Source organism: Mauremys reevesii, linkage group 10, assembly GCF_016161935.1.
Source record: "Mauremys reevesii isolate NIE-2019 linkage group 10, ASM1616193v1, whole genome shotgun sequence".
In the NCBI taxonomy this organism is placed as follows: domain Eukaryota; kingdom Metazoa; phylum Chordata; order Testudines; family Geoemydidae; genus Mauremys; species Mauremys reevesii.
The window spans coordinates 31,964,540-31,989,011 of record NC_052632.1 but is presented as its reverse complement, the minus strand read 5'-3'; the positions used below and the strand labels follow the sequence as shown (position 1 = coordinate 31,989,011).

At 38.7% G+C, this 24,472-nt stretch overlaps 1 protein-coding gene across 2 annotated transcripts in view; it reads left to right on the top strand.

Moving 5' to 3' along the window:
- The window catches only part of VPS13C (vacuolar protein sorting 13 homolog C), a 192,156-nt gene that overhangs the window by 100,106 nt on the left and 67,578 nt on the right, over positions 1–24,472 (top strand). For both annotated transcript variants that reach the window (XM_039491026.1, XM_039491025.1), the window contains exons 40-53: positions 1,200–1,362; positions 2,701–2,817; positions 3,409–3,512; positions 6,100–6,267; positions 7,496–7,800; positions 9,059–9,203; positions 10,731–10,887; positions 12,662–12,792; positions 15,926–16,095; positions 16,686–16,921; positions 18,396–18,625; positions 19,988–20,080; positions 21,274–21,639; positions 23,281–23,370. In XM_039491026.1, coding sequence (XP_039346960.1) covers positions 1,200–1,362; positions 2,701–2,817; positions 3,409–3,512; positions 6,100–6,267; positions 7,496–7,800; positions 9,059–9,203; positions 10,731–10,887; positions 12,662–12,792; positions 15,926–16,095; positions 16,686–16,921; positions 18,396–18,625; positions 19,988–20,080; positions 21,274–21,639; positions 23,281–23,370 — 2,475 coding nt within the window. The remainder of the gene's footprint in view (positions 1–1,199; positions 1,363–2,700; positions 2,818–3,408; positions 3,513–6,099; positions 6,268–7,495; positions 7,801–9,058; positions 9,204–10,730; positions 10,888–12,661; positions 12,793–15,925; positions 16,096–16,685; positions 16,922–18,395; positions 18,626–19,987; positions 20,081–21,273; positions 21,640–23,280; positions 23,371–24,472) is intronic.

The following is a 24,472-nucleotide window of genomic DNA, read 5'->3' as shown; positions in this document are numbered from 1 at the left end:
GAGCAGGCTGTGGCCGCACTGCCTGATCTGGCCCGCCGGATCAGGCTGCAGCCACGCTGCCCAGCCTGCCAGAGCAGCTCCAGCCAGGTCAGAGACATCCTCCCCAGGTAAGGTGGGAAGGGATGGGATGGGATGGGGAGAGTGTGGGGGTCCTGGGCTAGGAGTGATGTGTGGGGTGGTCACAGGGGTTACTCCCCTGACTCCCAGCTTCTCCCCCGCCAAAAAATTTCCCCACCAGTTGCTGTCCCGGCCCATCAGGGTAAGCAGCTGGCACGCCGGGACACTTTGTTTACTTAGGTTTACCTCCGTGGCTGCGGACGCTTGAGGTAAACAAACCATCTCGGCCCACCAGCAGCTTATCCTGATGGTCTGGGAGCCAAAGTTTGCTGACCCCTGAATTATAGGGTCGTCTTATGAACAGGTTATAAAAATTTTTCCATTTTCACGTGTCCATCTTGGGGAGGTCGGCTTATAAATGAACCAGCTTATGATCAAGTATATACGGTATGCACTTCAGAGATGAGGGGGGAAGGCCAGAGGGACCATGGTTATTAAAATAAATATTTGCCAAAATAAATATTTGCCAAAAGTTACTACAGAACAAGGCAGTACCATGCTAGCTTACATTCTGTCATATTTTAATGGTATAGATTTTAGTGACAACCGCTATAGCTCACCCTCTATTGTGGATGCATTGTTTGAAGCCTTTTATTATCCCAGAACTTCACCTAGCTGTAGTAGGGGCTCTAGACAGAAACAGCTGTGTGTCCTTGGTTAGCTTTTTCAGAGCCATAGTTAAACATGCAGTGCTTTCTGATCCTGAGCTGTGACATGGAGAAGGATTAAGCAGTATAAAGTAATATTAATACTGTATATTATATTCACCTAAGTAGCACTAGTTAAAATGCAGATTGACATGAAATAGCAGATTTTATATGTGGCACAGAATGTGGTATAATGTCCTTGTAGGATCATCTTGTATCATTCTAAGCTTTCAAGTGACAGCATTTTGGCGCCTTTCTTCTCTATTGCTATGCAATGCTGTGTTGGTCAAAAATGTAGGATTACATGAGTAGCGAGTAAGTAATTTTCTCTACATTTTGGTGGTGATAATTTTGAATTAGTCATACAAACACATAACATACCAGTATGATACGTTTCAATTAATATTACCATTTTTCTCTCTCATACCATGTTAGGTGTCCTTTTCGTCTTTGGATCTAGTACTCCACACAGAAGCCTTACTTTCCATCATGAACTTTGTCACATACAGTGTTCCATCAGGTGGCCTTACCAGCTCTGATAAGGGATTTGACGCAAAACCTCAAAGAGAGGAACAAAAAAGTGCTGTTCTCAAAGCAGGTATGGTGATATTAGAAATTCCATATCTTTTATTTGTGGTTCAGTAGCATTCCAGCTGCTGTTAATCAACATTGTTTGCAAGCAACACAGAACTCTGTTGCAGTTCTTCTGGCAACACATTAGTCACACCCAGTTGTACATGGAAAAAGACAATAGTAACTCACAATGCTAAATATCTGTTTGAACAAAAATCACGTAAGATGAGTTTCTAAGGATATTGATTCTTCTTTTTGGTGATTGCTAAACACCTTCATGTTGCACAAATACTACTAGCATTAGGTATTTTCCTAAATAGTGAATTAATTTTTATAGACAATTATCTTGACTGATTAGTTTGCCTGACATTCACATCCAACAAAAGTCTAAAATAAACAAACTTGGCTTCATCAATGGTTAAGTTATTTCATTAGTATGAATTAGTGAGGTTAGATATAATCATTGCACACTCCCACTTCTCCCCTATTAGCCTCTTGGATAACTTTAATCACCTGAACTATGACTCATCAAAACTCACTACACATTACAGTAGTGAAACATACCTAAGTGTGGTGCTTCATAAGTGTATGTGCCACAACCTCCTCTTGCTGCCTAATATGACACTTCCATATGAATGCTTGCATCTTTTGAAATCAACCAGATTTCACTGTGTTTTTGCCAACTTTCAGACTATATGGAAACACAGTTTATAAGGGGAATCCTAAACCACATTTCCTATTTGTATTATGCTTGTATCAGCAAGCACTAATGATGGGGACAGTAAAGAGAGTTTTTTGTTAGAAGCTATTTAAGGATTGGTTAGGGTTTTTTAGGGTTATTTTTAAGTCCGATAAGCTTGAGATTGAAATTGGCTGATTGTCCTAATTGGTCTTGGTCTGTGGCTTAGGAGCTGCTTTTCTCTCTACACCTGAAGGCTCCTCTTCCTGTCCAGGATAGACAGTATTGAGAGTGATTTCTCACCGCACTGTGAAGTCTAGTTTTCTTTCCTGCATATGTAAAGAATGAACTACAAACTGTGTTTGGAATTATACTATTCTCAGAGGAAGTTTCAAATGAGGCATAAATATGGAAAATGTTAACATATTCTGTTTTGAAGTGATTGCTATGCCTATATTTCATTTGGCTGCTGTTCTTGGCCCAGAACAATTATCAGTCTTCTACACAATGTAATCAAATTTTGCTGTAGCTTTGACCAAATAGAGTTAAAATTTCCAAGGTGTTGCAATAGATACTTTTGAACAGTGTGTATATATAAACCTTAATTACTACAAGATGATTTGCATCTGTTATATTACTGGGATGAATGTGCCTCTTCTGACCATGGTTATTTCTGCTATATAGTATCTAGTGATGAGGCCCATGAAGATGTATATGACTTGAAACTTACTGCAAAGCTGAATGCATTCAACATTTTTGTCTGTGATCAGAAATGTAACATTGCAGATATTAAAATACAAGGTAAGTTATCAGTTAAGTATTTTGACTAGTAGAGTTGAAAGGGGGAAAAGCAATGATGCATCTCTAAGTTTTTAAAAAGCTACTGTAGAAGTTGTACATCAATATTTCAGTAACATTTATTTAAATTTTTAACAGGAGATGAGAGAACAACTGAGCATTAATCTGAGATTTTTAATAGCCAAGATACATGTGTGATGGAGGAAAATGTATTTGGCAAAGTGCTTAGTTTTTAATGGGGTGAATTAAAAAAACTTGAGTCGCTAACTCACTAGAAATATTGTGGACTTGAGATTCTCTAAGAGTTAGGCACTCATCAGTGTTAGTGACTGGTACGCAACCCTGTATTTTCAGAGAAAATTAGAAATGGCCTTGTCTCTTCATCACTAATCTAAGAATATGTGGTAGAGGGCATAAAGCAAATCATTAGATCAGAAACTCCTAAGGTTGAACAGCTTGTACCATTTTTGCTAAAATTCAAAAAAGAATGTGTGTCTTTATTAATGTATTTATTTGAAGGTCCTTTTGTATCAGAATCCCTTACTGTGTTTTATACCTGTTACTATGAACTAAAATTGGATTTTTTTTCATCAGGAGTGGATGCTTCTGTTTCTATGAGAACTAAAAAGATAAAGGTTTTTTCCAGACTTGAGGACATCATAATCACAAATGTTGATCCAAAGACCATTCATAAAAAGGTGACTTGTGCAATGAGACAAGATTATAGAAATGATGATTTTTTTAAAAATACACTTTATGACTAAAGAGAGCATAATCAATTGCTTAATAAATTTAATTGAGATATGTATGTGGAAGGCAAATGTGTTGCTTCAAAAATTGTCAAATTAAAAAACTAAGGAGTTAAACTACATTTATACCAGGGAAGTAAAATATTTTCTTTTGAATATTTCATTATTTGCTTAGGTTAGTGTTCTGATATACCCTTTGGCAGAATGACTAAAATCTCCAGTCAGACAGAAATAGCTAAATGAGATAATAGAATTGACTGGATTCACTCAAACTTGTGTATCCAGCTATGCTGTATTAAACACAGAATCATAGAAATGGAGGATGGAAAGGAACCTCAGTAGGTCATGTAGACCATCCTGACAGGTGTTTGTCTAACCTGTTCTTAAAACCTTCAGTGATAGGTTCCATGCCCCTTCACCCCCATGTCATTTGTTTCAGTGCTTAACTACTCTTTCTATTAGGACACTTTACCTAAGGTCTAAACTAAATCTCTCTTGCTGCAAATTAAGCCCATTAATATTTGTCCTGTCCTGAGTGGCTAAGGAGAATAATTTATTTTCCTCTTTATAACAACCTCTTATATACTTGAAGACTCTTTATCAAGTTCTTTTAAAGGTCATGTTTTCTAGACCTTAGATCACTTTTGTTGCTCTCCTCTGTTGTTTCTCCAATTTGTCCACATCTTTCCTAACTGTGGTGCCAAGAACTGGACACAGTGCTCCAGCTGATGCCTTATCAGCACTGAGTAGAGTGGAAGAATCCCTTCTCGTATCTCCGGCTTACAACACTCTTGCTAATATGTCCTAGAACGTTTGCTATTTTTTGTGACAGTATTTAATTGTTGACTCATATTTATTTTGTGATCCACTATAACCCCCATGTAATTTTTTGCAGTACTTCTTCCTAGGCAGTAATTTTCCATTTTGTATTTGTGCAGTTGATTATTCCTTCCTAAGCGTAGTACTATGCATTTATCCTTATTGAATTGCATCCTATTTAGTTCAGACCATTTCTTCAGTTTAAGATCATTTTCAGTTGTAATTCTGTTCTGTCTAATCCCCTCCTAGCTTGGTGTCTTCCTTAAACTTTGTGTACTCTCTCTGCCATTTTCCAAATCTTTATGAAGATATTGAATAGAACCAAACTCAGGACAGATCTTTACGGGACCCCACTTGATATGCCTTTCCAGCTTGACTATGAACCATTGATAGCTACTTTCTGCCAGTACTCAAAGATAATCACTAATGGCTCAGAGATCTCTTTAGCAAGATCCTTCTTAAGATGTACTTCGTCAGGTCCCGCTGACTTGAAGATGTCTAATTGTCTAAGTAATTCCTAACGTCGTGATTTCCAGTTTTGAGCCTCAGATCCTATCCCATTTACACTGATCTTGACCATATTAGTCGTCTGATCACTGCTAATTTTTTTGGTGAAAACTGAAACACAAAAGGCATTTAAGGCTGTGTTTTCTGTTACTATCTTTCCCTCCTCATTGAGTAATGGGCCTGCCCTGTCCTCTGTCTTTCTCTTGTTTCTAATGTTTTGGTAAAATGTTTTCTTGTTGCTGTTTGCCTCTCATTTTGTGTCTTGGCCTTTTTCATTTTGTCCCTACATGCTTGTGGTAGGTTGGTTTTTTTTTAATATTCATCCTTCATAATTTGAACTGGTTTCCATTTCTTGTATGACTCTTTTTTTAATACACCTCTACCTTGATATAACGCTGTCCTTGGGAGCCAAAAAATCTTACCACGTTATAGGTGAAACCATGTTATACTGAACTTGCACTGATCCACCGGAGTGCGCAGCCCTGCCCCCCCCAGAGCACTGCTTTACTGCGTTATATCTGAATTTGTGTTATATCGGGTAACGTTATATTGAGGTAGAGGTGTATTAGGTCATTAAAGATCTCCTGGTTAAGCCAGGGTAGTCGTTTATCATTCCTCAGCATTGGGATGGCTTGCACTTGTGTCCTTAATAATGTCTCTTTAAAGAACTGCCAACTCTCCTGAACTCTGTTTTATCCTTTAGACTTGTTTTCCACGAGATCTTACTTATCAGTTCTCTGAGTTGGCTTACGTTTACTTTGTTAAAGACCATTGTCTTAATTCTACTGTTTGCCGTCCTACTATTCCTTAGAATTATGAACTCATCATTTCATGATCACTTTCACCCAACGTGCCTTCCATCTTCAAATTCTCAACCAATTCATCCCTGTTTGTCAGAATCAAATCTAGAATAGCCTCTCCCTTTGTTGCTTTCGTCACCTTCTGCAATAAAAGTTGTCTCCAGTGCATTCCAAAAACTTGTTGAATAATCTCTACCCTGCTGTATTATTTTCCCAATAGATGTCTGGATGATTGAAGTCCCCCATTACCACCAAGTCACATATATTGCTTGTTAATACACTTGTGGTTACATCCTATTTGTTTTAGACAGCTTGTGTTACCTTCTTGGGTTATGACAGAATTAACAAAAGGTTACTCCAGGATACTAAATATTTATATGTAATAAAATAGCTTAATTCAATTCTTCCAGGCTGTCTCCATAATGGGAGATGAAGTGTTTCGATTCAAAATGGTCCTTTATCCAAACGCTACTGAAGGAGAAGATTACACTGATATGTCCAAGGTGGATGGTAAAATGTGTCTAAAAGTGGGCTGCATTCAGATAGTTTATCTCCATAAATTCTTCATGTCACTTCTGGTAAGATGTTACTAGCATGTATAATTTGGTACATTTAGTTTCTGTTAATAGTTTCTATGCTGCCCAAAAATGCAAGAAACCTGTTTTATGCCGTATTGTTGTAGCTGTGGTGGTCCCAGGATATGAGAGAGAGAAGCTGGGTGAGGTAATATATTTTATTGGACCAATTTCTCTCACCAGAAGAAGTTGGTCTAATAAAATATTTTACCTCACTCACTGTCTCTCTGAAACATAAACATGTAAGACCAAGTTCCTTACCCTGAAGACATGATGTTTAGAAGTTGCACCACTCAGCAAGAGGTTAATAAATATGAAGGGGAATGATGAAGAACAAGAGTGATATGGTGACTTAGTTTTGGCATGTACAAATAGTTGACTGTGAGTGTAAACCCTTCAGATGTAGATATCTTATCAGCCAAAAATACAACTGCTAGACATAAATGTACAATAGTGCATCCTGCTTTAGATGCATGTTCCAAGTAGGATTGAATTCTATGAGTACCCATGAGTTAGAATCTTAGCTAGCAGATGATTGTGTAAGTGAGGCAGATAGACTTAAGAATTGTGAACTCCAACTTGACTATATTTTAGCAGGGACCAGTGCCAGCGAGAGCTCAAATGGATTAGACAGATTCCACAGCCAGCCCCCACTGACAACCTCTACCTCAGCAGCCTATTGAGTACCTTGAGCTTGTCACCTGGTAGCTCTGCCCCAGACACCCACTCAGCATCCTGGCATGCTTCACAGGCACCCTCTGCCTAGGAATGAGGGAAGGGCTCAGGGATTGGCAGTGCAGGGCAGAGGCAGGTGCTTGGATCAGGCCTGGCCATTACATGATTCAGATCATGGAATTGTCCAGACAGAAACAGCAGCTCCGCTGAGCCCCAGTCTCTGGGAGAGCCACAAGGCCAATACTCCAGGGGCCTTGACACCCATGGATGAGAGGATGTGGCAGCTCATAGTGGGAATGGCTGCGAACCCTCCAGCTGCTGCCTCTCAGGAGTGGCCCCTTCTTGTCTTCTGCCCAGTGGCTCCACTTTGCCCTCTGCCACTTTGCCAACTGCCACTCTGTTTCTGTCCACGTTGCAGCGCCTTCCCATGCCACCCCCAACTCCACCCATAACTGCGCCAGCAGACCACCTGGGACTGTGTTGCAGCCCACGGTTTGGAACCCTGATGTAAAGTACTTATTTTTGTGCTACGTGAGATAATGCTGTTTTCCAACAGAACTTCCTGAACAATTTCCAAGCAGCAGAGGAAGCCCTGAGTGCAGCTACAGTCCAGGCTGCAGAAATGGCTGCTTCCAGCATGAAAGATTTTGCTAAGAAGAGCTTCCGCCTTTCAATGGATATCAACTTAAAAGCTCCAGTTGTAGTCATCCCTGAGTCTTCAGTCTCCCATAATGCTCTGGTAGCAGATCTTGGTTTGATCAGAGTTCAGAATGAATTTAAATTGGACTTCACAGATAAATCTTCAGTTCCTCCAGTCATTGACAACATGGCTGTTCAACTAACTCATTTGAAGCTATCAAGGTATAAACTACTGTGTTTCGCTTGATACTGAATGTTTAAAATTGATGTTAAAACTGTTAAAGTGCCAACAGTGCTCTGCATAGAGTAAGAAGATAAAGCCTGTGCCTCGAAAAATGTAATGCCTAAACAGGTTGTACGGATGTCATGGGGGAGGGGGAAGTTGTGCAATAGGAAAGCAAAGTGGTTGATTGAAGAGGCTCAATATGTTAATTGTTAAATCTGCTTCTTTAAAAAAAAATTTTTTTTTTTTTTTTTTTAAATTTTTTTAGTTCCTGTTCTATTTAACACAGCGTTTTTGGAGGATAGGAGTAGGATTCGTAGGTTTCCTGGAATGACAAAACTGGTGGTGGTTGTGTTTTTTGTTTTGTTTTTTAAATACTTTTCTTGGGTTCTTTGGAAGTGACACATGAACAGTACAAAGGGCCTTGTGGTTAATTTGTAAACTTACAATCAAGGCACTACCTTTCACTGCCAGAATACAGATAAACACTCACACACAGGCTCATATCTTCTATAGAATTTCATATATACTTTTATTTTGTGCATCATAAATATAAAATAAGTAGAAATAAATTAATACATTATTGCTGGGAAAACACTCTTTTTACGTAGAGTACTAGAGATGAATGTATTCCATATACTGGCCAGGAACATACGATTATTGGCCTTGGCACAGTAATTTTTGCTGACAAGCTAATGTTTGCCTACAATTATTGCACAGTGGTACCTGTGATACTGCACTAACCTATACTTTACATAGAAAATAAGTGCACAACTGCAGAGATTGTGTGATATCTGTGGAAATCTTTACTTGCTAGTGGCAACCACTATATTCTTTTCTCATGAACGCATAAACTAAAACATTTTAAGATATGATTCTGAGTTGAGATTTGAATGCTCTTTATCGCTGTAGTCCCATGAAAAGGCTGAAGGGCAAAGCTCCAAGCTCTTGTTTTTGGGCATGGTTTCTGTACAGAAATCTAGGTTTTCACCTGGTCTTTTCTTTTCTAATTTCCCAGCTACTCATGGAGAAGTAGGGGAAGAACTGTATGTCAGAGATTCAATAGATGTTCAGGGCCGCCCAGAGGATTCAGGGGGCCTGGGGCAAAGCAATTTTTGGGGCACATTCCATAAAAAAAAGTTGCAATACTATAGAATACTATATTCTCGTGGGGGCCCGGGGCAAATTGCCCCACTTGCTCCCTCCCTCTGGGCTGCCCTGTAGATGTTACTTTAATCTTTTTCTGTGTGTTTTCAGGAGTATTATACCCACCACTTCTCAACCAGATGTTGAAATTTTACAGCCAGTAAATCTGGTTTTGTCAGTCCAGAGAAATTTAGCAGCAGCTTGGTATCACGATATTCCAGCAATTGGGATCAAAGGAGACCTAAAACCTATGCAGGTAATGCCACAGCAAACTAATTGTTGCATTTTAAGTAGTAATAGATTTCTGTAATGATCTTGTAAACTTGTTTTGTAGCACTCTAGGTTCTCGATGTTCACAGAATACTGGTTTATTTGGTATCAGGGTGTTCCTTGGCTGTCTCCCAGTCATCTACAATTCCAGCCTGACAGTGATGTGATGTGGTTATGGTGCCATATGTTGTATGGCATCACTGTAGTCAGATGGCCAATACTTAGTGATTTGGGTGCATGTTACAATAAACAAAATAAAATGAAGTCTATATTTAGGATCAGCTGATCCTGGCAGAGCTCAAATACCATATTCTTATGGATTAATAGCCAGCAGTATCCATCCGCATGAGTTTTCCTTTATTAAGCAGCAACTTAACACAAGCAGACCAAACCTGGCTGCTTTACCATAGCAAGAAAGAAAACTACTTTGCTAGAATCCAGAAGCTAAGTTGCAGGCTCTAAAATTCAGCTTAGTTTGACTGCCCTGTATTTCACAGTTATTTGAGTGAATGTTAAGTCTTTATCAGTTTTTATTGTAAATAAAAATCATCAGACCTCAGCTTTATCCTCTCACTTTCTTTCCCCATCATTTTCACAATGTAGCAAGAGTCCCACTTTAATGGCCCCAAGAGTCCCAAATTTTAGCCAGGAATCAGAGTAGGGGTTGCCCTAACCCCTGTACCGGTAAGGAGGAGGGAACTGATATATCAGGCTTTTTTGGCCAGGGCCACTACAGGGGTCTTCTTGTACCAGCATGATCCTTCTGGGATTGGAGATGTCTGTCCTATGGCCAGAATCCACCAGTGGCATGGCACAAGGTGGGGTACATGGCACCAAAGGAAGCCCAATGTAGTTACTCAGATGTTGTAAAACCTAAATGCATTAACAGCATACATTTCTAGAGACTTTAAGAATTGTCCTGTAAAGGTGTATTGCTGTTTCTTGTAAAAAGTATTAATTATTATATATTCATAACAATCTATCTTGCATTAGGATTCCTTAATGTTGAATTACTTATTTACTCGTTCATAAAAAGAGTTGTGTCCTAATTTAACACTTCCCAGACTTAATGTTGCCTACTTTTCTTTTCATTGGCAAAGCAATTCTGTTCCATATGGAATGAACTCGCTCTTTTTATTAAATAATTATTAAGTTATGTGGGGCCAGCAAGCATTTGAAAGTGATGGATTAGATTCTTTTTGTTTAAATCAAAAAGAAGCAAATGGCATCTTGGAAGAAGAGAAAATATTCTTCATCTTAGAATTTTTAGACTTCTTCAGCCAAAATTGTTCTTTTTCAATCAAATTACAACCTTGTTCACAGAGGAAACATCCCTTAATTAGAATGGTGGTAGGAACTGCTGGAAAGAAAAGACCTTTACTAACATGGAATGAATTGGACTGAAGCATCTAGTTTGGGTGGTGTGGTGATGGTACTACTAATAAAGAGACAAGTTCTCAATATGTGTTGACGAGAATCTTCACTGGAAATAGTTATGTTTTACAATTTACAGATTGCGCTCAGTGAAGATGACCTAACTGTCCTCATGAAAATTTTGCTGGATAACCTTGGAGACGCTGCTTCCCAGTCAAGTGCTACACAACAGACCCTTCAAGAAGCTCAAAAAACAAAAAAGGAAAAAGGTCAAAGTGATTCTCATCTCCGTGAAGGTACAACTTTAATCCAAAATTTGCTCAAGTTCAGAAAAAGATGAGCTGTTTTTAGTTAATAATTGCACGTACTTTGAAAGTATAACATCGGTAAACTAATGAATTGTTCTGCCTGCTGACCTTTGCATACATGGAGCTTGTCTGGCATTGTAGTTAAATGCTGGGTATTTTTTCTTTCTTTTGCTTAGTTATTCATTAGAGCTCAAATATTGATATTTGCTTTTGGCTTATTGAATTTACAGTTTAACAGATTATGGCGAAGTTACAGAATACAACAAAATCTGTAGCTACGGGAAGAGTAGTGATACTAATGAAGCTGAATAAAAACTGAAGAATATTTATTAAGATATTTATACTTACTGCTTTTGTAAAACACGTTTCATTTGTCAGTTCAACATAATAAATTGCTTCCATAGATGTAGTTTCTTGAGGTAAAGTGACAACCCACGCAGACCCTAAATGATACAACCAAATAGATTCAAAGATGTACTTAAATGCATGTGCTGTTGTATTTAGCTGGAATATATGGGCCCAAAGAGTCAAGATCCTGTCACTGTCCACATTAAAGAGCCCTAAACAAGGTTTAGAGCTTGGTATACCGAGATCTCGGCTTGTTCAGTACCCATTGCAAACACACCTTTAAAAAAATCTTTTAACCTTTTATTATGGATACAGAAAGAAGAAAAATTAGTTAAAACATTTGAAATCTAAAGTATTAAGTAAGGATTTCACTTAAGCGACATCCGTTGTTCCCTTTTGTTGGAGAGAGTTTTTTAGAAGGAAAAACTTCCTCCTTTGACAGTCAAGATGGTAATAGCTGTTCTTTTGGAGAAAAGAAAAGAAGTTGATAGAGATGGGTTGGTGCTAGTGTTGCTGTTAAAATCTTATCCCATTTCTTAGACAAAACAAGACAGACGTGCACAACGGGGAAGAGAAAACAAGAGCAAAGATAGGAAATGCAGCTTCTGGCTCTGGTGTTGACTCTCACTTGCAGAGAGAGTTGCTGTTGGAGAAACATAGGCACAGCTCCTGGTCTTATCTACCACGTCCAGAACTGGAAAAAGTGTACCAGCATCAGGCTGTTTAGAGCATTGCTTTTAATTGCCTCTTCCTGGTCACAGGGTAACAGCAGTGTTGCAAAATATACAGTCTTGGCCATCTTATAATTACACAGTGGCGGAAAAAGGAGTAGGATAGGAAAGAGAAGAAATAAGATGGGACAGGAAAAGGACACATGGCAGGCAGAGAGACAAATTATCCAATCCCAGTAGATGTATGGGATTCAGCTGGAGCCAGTCCTGGTGGCAGTGTCATAAGGGTATTTGGCCTCATTTGATCTGGACATCTTTCTTATTGGGATGACAAAGGCTCAGGGTCCCAGAAGTGGCAACCACAATGGTTAAGCCAGCTTGAGTAGCCAAAATCACGTGGTTTTTTTTTGTTTGTTTTGTTTTGTTTTTTTTTAAAAAGGACCCCAGAAAGGAATGATGGGTGGAATAGCCCATCCTCTCATTTTGTCTACCAGTTAGGCCTAGTTTCTCATAAAACTATTTTGGTTCATTGATTTTTTCGGTCTCACTCTCTTGTTTACCAGGAATGATCTTAACACAGTCCTTGAATTGTATCATGAGGCTTTTTTGTTGGAACTAATTCAGTCTTAACCTTCTGAATTTGAAAGATACTATTAAGCTTTTTGGGACATATTCTAATAGACTTCTTGGTTTTTAAAAGCAAAAGTTGTTGTGAGTGTATGAAATTTTCTTTCAATTTGTAGATCGTGGTCTCACTTCAGGGCAAACAGATATTTCTGCATCACAGCCTCCTGTGGAATATTATTCAACTCTTAAATTTGACTTCAACTTTGAGTCACTTTCAATAGTTCTTTACAGCAATGACCATACTCAGGTATGTGGTGAAATCTTCTAAAAGCTGGTGGAGAAAATGTAAATTTTTTTTTTGGTAAAATTCATGATAGGAGAACAAAAACATTCTCTATTCTTGTTAACTTTGTATGACACCTTTGCTCTAGTAGAACTTATGATTTACATTCTGTTACTTATGAACTACTTGGGTAAAATTGTTATATACTTTTCCATTTTAATAAATACTACTAGGAATATGGTAAACCAGTTCACATGAAAAATTACATATGTGCATATCTGAAACATCATTCCAGTTTGCACTGGGCATTAGGCTTTATTATGTAAAATGGAAACAGCATTATTGAGCTAAAAAGGGCAATTCGTTATAAAAAAATTGTGAAGTGTTGAGACAAATGAGATGTACAAGTGAGGGTAATCTTGGAAAATGTGAAGTGTTTGTAGGTGGCTGTAGGGCAAATGCTAAATCTGCTCTTAGTGGCCCCTGGGGATGCCATTGGCAACAATTGACACATGGAAATGTTTATTTAAAATTAAACAAAAACTTCTGCATGTATGTGTCTGTCTTAAACACTAGGCATAATGAAAAAATGTTTATTTCAGGTTATGACTTTGTAATTATTGTGGTGTTTTGGATTTGTAAATGCTGACAGACAGACACAGCATAATATGGTTAAATGGAGAGGCCCCAACTTAATTTAAAACTATAATCCAACTGGATTGATGGCCCCAAACTAACCTGCAAGGTTGTGCTGATGCAGATGTTAAAGAACACCAATAGCGTGGTTGGACTTTAAATATGAGAGTAACTGTGGAGCCACCCTCCTTGTGCACCCTCTGGCATGCCCAAGGACTCTGACTGGAATCCAGAGTCCTAGCCTGTTCCCCTTCTTTACAGTAGAAGTCAGGGAGAGAGGCTGAGACGAACCAGAAGCTGTGAGAGACATAGATGCGTGCCCACTCACCATGCACGTTGTGCCCAGGACCAATGCCTAAACAGGCCACTGGGTTACAGAAACCTCTGTCTGACCCTTTCTAATCCACCCGCTTCACTGGAACCAGCCATCATTGGGACAGCTGTGATTTAAACCCTCAAAGCCAGAACACCTAGATTCTGGCTGGGTGAAAGGTAAAAAAAATCCCAGAGCAGTTTGCTAATTTGGTCATCTAGGGATAAATCCCTTTCAGACCTCAAAACTGGCTATCAGCTTTAGTTCCCAGCATCATCACTAGAGATCCAGCAACTACCTTACCACAGTGAGAAGAGACACATGCACACGTGCTCTACCCCACCAGGCAGGAGCCAGTTGCCCAGTTCCATCCCCACCACTTGGTGCCAGCAGTAGTGGGTCAGACAGACCCAGGAGCCCAGGCCCAAGATGCAACATACGACCCCTCCCCACACCCTGAGCATGAGGTGGAGAAGGGGTGTGAGAGAAGAAGCAGCCTCCTGGATGTGGGGAGGGACAGAAAGTAAAGTAGAGTGGGGGCAGTTGCTCCCAGCTGAGATTTTTGTCCTCTCCCCTGGCTAAACCCATACTCTGGCTAGTGAAATTAACATTTGGTGTGACTGATGTGACACGAATCACATGTGTTGTAGCTATATGATGTACCTGAATCACACTCTTGTTAATTATTCAGAATGAATTCCATTCTTCACTCGCTTGATATCTGAGCTTCCTCAAATGTACTGTGTAATATCCCAAATTTTCAGATAGAATGTAAATTTCTCCTCCCCCCCATCACTGGTTTGTGTGGAATTGAACTTAATAAACTACTAGCATAAAATCAGTTATAATAATATACAGTGAATCGTTCCAAAAGTATAGTTTACTCTTTCATGGATTAAAGTAGATTTTTCCTCACTAATTTTTAAATGAAAGAAACCATAATGCATCATTTGATTTCTGAAAGCTTGTAGTAGTACCAAAACCAGAAGCTTCTGAAACAGAAATAGCAGAATTAGAATTGCCAGAAAAAACAGTTAAAAAGCAAACCAAAAGACCTACTTTCATTTACGCTTAATTTCCAATTCTATTTGTTCCCAGCAGTGACCTAGTACAAATAAAATATCCTAAAGGTAACAATGATGCACATAATTATTACCACAATTCTTGAATCATAAATGGAGTTTGATAAAAGGTGCTAAGAAAAGTTGTTTGAGATTGGGATCGACTTAACTATTAAATGTTTAGTGGGCTTGGAATGGTACCATAATAATCAGGGCCTTGGCAAGCCTGACATGATTTGTCATGGTAGCTGTAGTTACAGCCAAAATACCAGTTTTTGTTGCTTACAAACTTCAGTTAATTGAGCATGATAGATCACACCAGGTTACTTTTTTTTTTCTTCCTTGCTGTCATCCTTCCCATGTATACTTGGTGCAGTTTGGAGATTCCGCAGTTGCGTTCTTGCCCATTTGCCACAGGACAAATAGAACAGATGAGAAATTCATAGTATAGGCTTCAGAAGGATCAGATGCATTGCTGTCAAAGTCTTTATTGTTCATACTTTTTAAAGTAGTTAAAGAAAACACTAAAAAATGCCCATAGTATATAAAGCAAATATTTACCCTAAAAGAATGATCTATACCTGACTTTCTATACTTTGTCAGGTGGGATATAGACTGGCTTTGTGACAAAGACAATTTTGGTTCTATTGGTCAGTTATCTCTCCTGGTAGTGGATATAGATCACTTTTGATATTGTTGATCATGAGATGGTGTTAATTCATCTAGGGACTACAGTACTGAATGAGGCTGCCGTTAAGTTGGTTTCTTTTCTCCCCTCAGCAGTTGTGAGCAACTGCTTTTCTTGGCAAAGAGATCTTCTTCTGTAGGATGTCTTTCAGTCGCACCTGATGGTGTGTGTGGACATGTACGCAGCTAAGGAATTGAGTCAAGAGGCTTATTTTCAGTCTGCTGACGACACAAAACTGTCTCTGTAATTCAGCTGACTCAGATGATGCAGTTCAGCATCTCAGCCTTAGTTGCTCTCACCCATGCTCTAATCTCATCTAAATTAAGTATAACTTACTTCTCTCATAACCAAATCATAAAGTACATTCAATCTCTAACATAAGCAGAAATACGCTTATGTTAATCTTCCGTTCCCTGTTTTTCCATTCCCCATAATTAATGTTTCCCACTGTTTTTGTAGCAGTCCCTGCTTTCACTGCATAGTGACAATTTACGCCTTGGTGAACTCAGACTACATCTCATGGCATCATCAGGGAAGATGTTTTCAGATGGTTCAATGGATGTTAATATTAAACTCAAGACGTGTACCCTGGATGATCTCAGAGAAGGGATTCAGAAAGTAACTGCGAGGTTAGTTGAATGCATCGCAAATGAAGAGCTGCAGTGAAAGTGGTATCCCTTGTAAATTACTTTTGAGAGGAATCTTGGCGTTAGCAGCTTTACTGAAATTTTATAAATAAACGTTAGGTATAATGTCTGTTGTATATATTTGCTGAGCCGTGGAATTAATAGCATGGACAAATGTCAAAATAGAGCTGCCAGACATGGAAAGAGAAGTAAATAGGAGACCTGGATCTCTGGAACTTTCATAAAGCTTGGAATTGCTGGCTCAAGTTGAACTCCGTTTAGACCTAGGTTGTTTTGTTTACTTAAAAACTTGATTCACATTCCCTGTCACAACATTTCAAAAACTGATATAGTGTAATAAAATACACTAGACTACGTTTGTATGACTGTAAAACAGAATTCATACTTGTCCCTTAGTTTCTTTGCTTATTGAACACAAAAGGAATTCATTACTTTTGAGCTGAGATATATTGAAATAAGTGACCTTGAGGAGAAAGAATGCATTCCATTTCCACTCCCCTTCTCTATCCAAGTTCTTCTAATGCTATAAAAGTTCATTTAAAATAATACTTTTTAAATTTATTATTTTTCAGAATGATTGACAAGAAATGTGGCAAGATAGATAATTATATGATTGATATAAACTACAAGCAAGATACAAATGGGATTGAAGTAGTTGCTATCCTTGATAAGCTTTATGTGTGCGCCAGTGTGGAGTTCCTGCTAACAGTAGCAGACTTCTTTATTAAATCCATGCCAACAGCTTCAGCTGAAAGATCTACTCAGGTTCAGTTAAAGCATGCCCCTGGAAAGCCCAAACATGAAAAAGGTTTGTAAAAATGTATCTGGCTTTTTAAAGAGTCTCTGGGGGAAAGGAACATCCAGAATCACATAACTTGCTGATATTTTTTGAAGTTGTGTGGAACAGTATATCAAAGGGCAGTGTTAAGCCCCCAAAGTGAAGATAAATATGGTCAGTTAAAGTGCCAGAGATCATACTGAACTGAACAGTAATCTTATCTAACTCTTGGAACACCTAGGGGTATGTTCTCCAGAGATCTTAATAGGCTGAGATCAATTTCTACAGTGACACTAGAAGTATTTTTCCCTGTTACAGTAAATTTTGTAAAAATAACTTGCATATCTATTTTTTTTCACCCAGCAGTTGCTGTATATCTGTAGGCACTGAAAAAAACACTTAAATATTCAAAGGAAGCACACTTAAATTATCATACTGTTATAGGGACCATTAGTCTAAGCATAGTTCTCTGCTTTTAAGAAAGCAAGAAAGTGAAGAGAGAAACAGCACACTTTAAAAGCAGGTTACAAAGAGCATTTGATCTTACATATATGCTTTTGGAGTGTAAAAATCCTCCTTGGCTAAAAAAGACTTGAGAACAACACTGAGTTCCCTAGTTTGAAAATTTGGGGGGATTTTTAGTTAAAAATCCAAACCCTACCTACCTTCCCCTGGCTGGTAGAATTGTAAGGCTCCAACACTGCAATATGATTAAATAAGAAAAAGATGCAATTTGTTTTTCAGAACAGCTGTGGTCTAATATGATTAATTTCTTTCTGTTCATAGGGCAGGGGTCAGGAATTCAGGCTGTATCATGACTAATACTGCAAAAATTCAGTGTTGAAGCTTTTCATCTAAAGCAATTATTTGTTTTCCTTTTACTTATGGTATCACAAGGCATCTCTCTAACTTCAGTATAACCTCTTGTAGGGGAGCATGCTGGAGAACGTCGTGTTCTGTAAAGAGACCTCTTTCTGAGAAATTTATTCATAAAGACTTGGAAATAGGAGGTTGAGTAATTTTTAATATTAGGAACTACAAGTAGATGTTTACAGTAGCTTTGTAGTCAGTTGTGGGTGGGTTTTTTGTTGGTAGTGGGTTTTTTTTTGTTTTTGTTTTTGGTTTTTTGGGGGCCTAAGTGATCACTTTACATCTGTAGTATACCCTGGCTCCCACTGTTTTCAACAAGCCTTTTCATGTACAGCTCCTTTTTCTCGCTACTGGTGGATTATGCAGTGTATTGTTTATAAGACACACAGGGTTCTAGTAAATGGCTGTGATGAAACCAAGTCACAACATAAGGTGTCATAATTTGAGGAAAACCTTCATGAAGTCCTGCTTTGGATCAGAAACTAGGAACAGGTTTCTTTAGATTTTTTTTTCTACTGTATAAAATCACAACCCTTCTTAATCCATCATAAAGTAATTGTTGGATAGCATTTCTAATGATGTAATTTAAGATGGAATACAAGTATGTCTCAGTCCTTTTTTTCTTTTTGCCCAGAGGGTTCCTTACGGCCAAACATGACAGTAAAAGCAGTGATCCTGGACCCAGAAATTGTATTTGTTGCCAATTTGACCAAGGCTGATGCTCCTGCCTTAAAAGCTTCATTCCAGTGTGATTTCTCTTTATCATCTGATAAGCTTGTACAAAGGATGACAGCTCAAGTGAAGGATGTAAAAGTGCTGGCCTGTGCTTTCCTCAGAGAAAAGCAGGACGAGAATATCACCACTGTAAGAAAACTATCAGCATGCTTCAGAGGAAACTAGACACAGAACTGTTGGTTCATATAGCCTTTAATCAGTTGCGCCTCCCCCTTTGCGCCCGCCCGCCCCAAAAAGTCCAGCTCAGTTCCAGGATAACATGAAGAGATGTGTAAGGGGAGGCAGGGGGCGAGGCAGAGCAATTGTACTGTGCCCTGAAGAGATAACTGATTTGGGATATTTTGGTCAAAAAGTGATGGGATCACCTAGAGGATGCTCTGATAATTCCCTTCATCTTAAATCAAAGAAGCTGCAGCTTCAGCACCTCTGCTGGTATCAGTTTTGTGTCAATATTGCATATGGAGAGAGGCCACTTATAATTAAAACATCAAGTTGGTATGGGTGGCGTGTTCTTTCTGATTTGTACAAATATACTGTTAACCCCCTTTTCCCCAGCTCCATTTCATTCTATTTGCTCACAGGCCAACATGTCTGAGCTCCATAAGCCACCTCTCTAGTTGCTTCTGCCCTTCCTTCCCCATCCCCCAAGGAAAAGGGAAAGTTCTACTTCAAATCCCAGATCTCAAATAGAAATATTACAGAAAAAGTTGTAAAACTATGGAGCATAAGCATGTTCAGTGAAAGATTTCTTCCTGGAGAAGACACTGATTATATAGTCGTTTTCTATTTAAAAATCTGTTTTACCAAAAGCTTGTGAGCTAAGGCTTGAGCATAAAGCAGAAATTGATGATAGCAAGAACATATTGTAGCTAGGAAACTAAAGGTAACTTAATAATGATGAGTTAAGAATATTTAATAGAAAACTGTTGACTTCATATTATGGGTTAGATTTGAGCCTGTAGGGTTAGCCTTGAGTTAAGGTGACCAGATGTCCCAATTTTATAGGGACAGTCCCGATTTTTGGGTCTTTTTCTTATATAGGCTCCTATTACCCCCCACCCCCTGTCCTGATTTTTCACATTTGCTGTCTGGTCACCCTAGCCGTGAGTATGGGCAACTGGCAACAGCATTACTCCAGAAGTAGTACTGTGGAAGTCCACTGGGCTCCTGCTCTCTTTTGCTGAGAGTGTGGGGAGTAACTTGTTTAACCTCTTTTCAGGAAGTAGCTTACTCACCCCAGGAATCTGGTCAGCTCTGTCCACTCCCTGCCCTTCAGTCCTCTTGCTCACAGGAGAGTATCTGATGCACAACTACTGGAGCTCCTGCCTCCAGGCAGATTATTCCCCTGTAACAGCTGCATAGCTCTGTGCTTTTTGCCAAGTGTTAAGTCCCTTTGGCCGTTAATTAGAAAGATGTGGGGGGGAAACATTTTTAAAAGGTGGACGCTGGGAATTAATTTTTCATAACCATAAATTCAAATACTCCCTTCAGGTATTACAGCCTTGTTCTTTGGTTGTGGAGAATATGACGCATGTTTCAGGAGTACAAAATATGGCAGTGACAATAGAACAACTTATTATAAAGGTTAGTAATATTGTTAGACATTGACTTAGAAAAAGCAATTACATTAATCAGATAAAAATTTTAATGTTTTTTTTTATTGCTATCCAAAGTTTCCAATTTAGACCATCAACATTTTATGTGTAATTGTGGTGTGGATGTCAAAACATTTTGGTAATACCACTATGAACAAGCACTGATAGTTCAGAAGTATTTTAAAATAGAGTGTACTGAAGTATTAATTAGTATTAATATATACTCGGGTAGAGTGAAATCTGGTCAGTTTAAAAAAAAAAAATCAGATAGTACCGTTTTTTCCTGAGTCTCCAGCCAGTCTTTTTGGTTTCACAATTGGTTTTTCCTATTTTTAAAACATATTTTGCCCTATTACTGGGTGCAAGAACTACATCTGTAACGTAAGTTGATAGTTGCTTGAAATTTATGCACAATTACTTCTCTGCAAATGGTATAATTTGATAATTCTTAGAATGAAGCATTAACAGTTGAAAAAATACCTTTCACTTAATGGCTTAATCAGTAATTTAAGGATAGCTACAATAAGAATCTTCACTTGACATTACTGCTAAAGCTCCATTTTTATATAATGTGTGTTCCAATTATATCAGGGAAACTGGCACATATGGTATATTACAGTAAGTCAGGTTTCACCACTCTTAGCAAGTCTTGACAATAAGAATGTTGGTGGCTTGCCTCCAAAATTAACTTTGGGTTGAAGTTCTGTAGATTATGTACCCGTACCACATAACAGGTTTAGTTTTTTAAATAAATATTTTGTGTATAACATAAATATTGATGCTTAAACAAGAAAATAGGTAGTATTTTAGCAAAGGTGATGTTCACTGAATATATCAGAATATTGTTAAAATATATGCTTGCTGTGCAGAACAGTAAGTAGATTAGGACTTTGAGTTAGAGCATCAAGAATACTATTACAGCTCCAGTGTGGGAAAACTAGTGAGGATTTTAGGAAATATAGGTGGGAGACACTTATGCAAGATGGCCATTTTGGGGCTCTGAATTTAAGTTGTTACTTGTTAGTGTAATCAGATACATGCCTTATCTATGTGATGGTGGATAACCTATAACAGGTACCACACTTTTGGGGTATATCTTCAATGTCCAATTGTTTTCCATCTGGCTTACATGTAAAATAAAAAAAAAGTAAGCTACAAATGAGATTCTCTTTATTCTTAAAGATTTCACCAATCATTTTGAATACTGTGATGACTATAATGGCTGCCATAAAACCAAAGGCCAAGGAAGAAGATTCCAAAGGGACAACAAGTGATTCAGGAAACTTGTGGGATGTGAAACCCATTAACCAGTGCAATGCTTGGTTCCTTGGTGTTGATGTAGCGACGGAAGCAACTGAAACTTTCACGGACAGTGAGCAAGCTCTGAAAAATGAGAATTTTGGCGTGGATGTGAAATCAGTTCAAATCACCTTGGAATGTGGTCTGGGACATCGTACTGTTCCTTTATTATTAATAGAATCAGCATTTTCAGGAACACTTAAAAACTGGTCTTCCCTGTTGGGTGCCACTGCTGACTTCCCACTGGAGGTAAGTGGGGTCAATTCATGCTTCCAAATTAAAATTGTTACAGGCAGACAAATGTTTTGAAATGCTAAAAGACAATTGTTGTTTGATTTATATGTAGTAGTGCTTAAAGTGCTCAATAACTATTGGGCTAGCATTGTACTAGTGCTGTAAAAATGCATACATATTCAGTCAATACTCCCAAGAAGCTAGTTGCATTAGAGATAATACAATCAGTGTAAGAACTGATAACAGGGAGAGAAGGAGGGGCAGCAGACAGGAGAAACCATTACAATGTAATGTGGCTTCATAGTCTTATCAGTGTGTGCATAGCTTGTTTCCAAAAATGTAAACAATTAAAAAATCCCTATCAAATAACAAGTGTCTGCCTCTCTACTTCTTTAACATTTTTGCATATCCTTTGGGATCTTAGTGATGAACCCCATCCCTCTTAATCTCTGTGGAAAAGATGATCTTGAGTTTGCGTGATCATGCTTCATGTACTTCCTCTTCTCCATACAGGCTGTGTCTACACTGTGAGCTAGCGGTGTGATTCTCACTCCTGTTGACATAGGCGCTCTAGCGCTCATCGAACTAGGGCATTGAAACTAGTAGTGTAGCCATGGCAGCAGCAGCGCAGGCTAGCCAGCCTGAGTACCAGCCTGTCTGAACCCGATGTGTACATACTGTGGGCAGTTGGCTCTTGCTGATGCTGCCTGTGCTACTGCGGCTATATTGCTGTTTTTATCAGGCTAGCTCAATGAGGGCTGGTGTGAGTATGTCTATGCAAGTTGGGAATCACACCCCTAGCTTGTAGTATACTTGTAGCCACAGACTACCAACAGGTACTGCATCTATCTCATGGTTGGCTAGTGTTTAAAATATTATCTATCACCAGAACTCCTTCTGATGAACTCTCTCTGGGGGAGGGTGTTGAGTCCCACATGGGGTTGGGAAGTCATCAAGACCCTACACGGTTATTCGATCCTCTCTGGTGCTGTCCAAGTGGGAGGAATGGGTCCCTGTTGCTGGGGAAGGTGAGAAAATCCATTAACTTGTTAGTGGACACATGTTAATGAGCTATACACTAGATATCCCTGTAGTTCAGGATTGTGAATGTGCTGGCAGGGGTCTATCTATTACCTAATGCTCTAATCCCTTTCCTCACACATCCCCACCTTGTGGTCAATTCCCAACGCCACCAAACAGCTCACAGAGCCAAGAACTGCTCACACTGTTGAGACTTCTGCATCTCCAGATGCTGCCCACTGCTGCTGTGGGAGAGGACAGTGGTTACATTAATGAATTGGGAATTGACTAATAGATTAACTTGAATTATCAGAATGTCCAGGCAAAGTCAGATTTAGAGCTAGTTACAATTTCTAAGTGATAGATTGAGAAAGAAGTCTAGTGCTATGAAAGGTAAGGAAACTAAGCTTGGTGTGCAGTCTGTTATATCTGTTTTTAATAAAAGATATTCATTAAACACATTAAAAAGGTCTGTTTTTATAATAGTTAATATTAAACCCAATGAAAGAACCATTATATGAAATTCTGAGTTAGAAGAAATGCATATGCTTTCATGACATGGTAATATTATAACTACTATAAGGAGTGATCTAACAATATGCTTTGCTTTCCAACCCAATTTTAATTTTCTTTCAGGTTCATTATTACAATGAAACTTATGCAGTGTGGGAGCCTCTTATTGAACGAATTGATGGAGGAAGGAAACCATGGAATTTAAAACTTGAAGTATGGAAACATAACAGAAAATATATGAAATATTCATTGTCAATATACAATTTTTTTAACATGTTGATGCATTAAGATATTGACCCATGACCTTCCAGATACTGTCCCCTTTGACTGAGGGTATGTGTACACTGCAATTTAAAAGCCCATGGTTAGCCTGTGCCAGCTAACCCGAGGTGCAGGGCTGTTTAGTCACACTGTAGCCTTCTTGGCTCGGGCTGGAGTCGAGGCTCTAGGATCCTGTGAGATGGGAGGGTCCCATAGTTTGGGCTGTAGCCTGAGCCTGGAAGTCTAGACTGCAATGGAACAGCCAACAGCTGCATCCCCACAAGCCAGAGTCAACTGGCACAGCCTAACTGGTAGATGTCTAATTGCCGTGTAGACAGACCTGTCAGGGTTGAAAATGCTGAATATTATTTGCGGAATTCTCAAGGAGGCTGCCTTCAAACTAAATATAATAACCTCTTCCTTGTACATGATACTAAATGCTTCTTACTGACAAGAGGGGCAACACAAGCTTTCAGGAGAACTTTCCAAGATAATAGTCACTGCTAACTAGTGATTAAAAACATCTTGTGTAGAGGGGGAATTGTAATTATCCACACTTCTTAGGGTTGCTGTTAGGCCTAGGTGGAGAAAATGCTGCCTTTGTGGATATTGCAGTGAGCCTAAGTGCACTTCAAAGTAACAGCCCGGTACTTTAAAGAGCTCTCACCTGGTACTGGTTTTGGATTCCAATAAATCTTTGTCCCCCATAGGCAGATTGTATCCCATTTTTTAAATAAGATTTGCACTTGGAAATTCTGAATAAAACTGGTGTTTTAGTATGAGAGAGAATTTTTACAGCCTCTTCCAGTTTCTGATGGATTTTGGGACCCTGGGTATTCAAGTTAAAAAAATAAATAAATAAATAAAATAAGAGCATAACAAAGAACTAGTCAAAGCTAAAAACTAATAAAAACTGAAGGAGGACAAAGTAATAAAAAAAATCAGTATCACGCAGTGATGATACTAAAATACTTTTAGTGATGATACTAAAAACCACTTTAGGACAAAAAGGTGAGGCATCTCTCAAGGAGAACTCTCCCCTAGTCTGAGACAT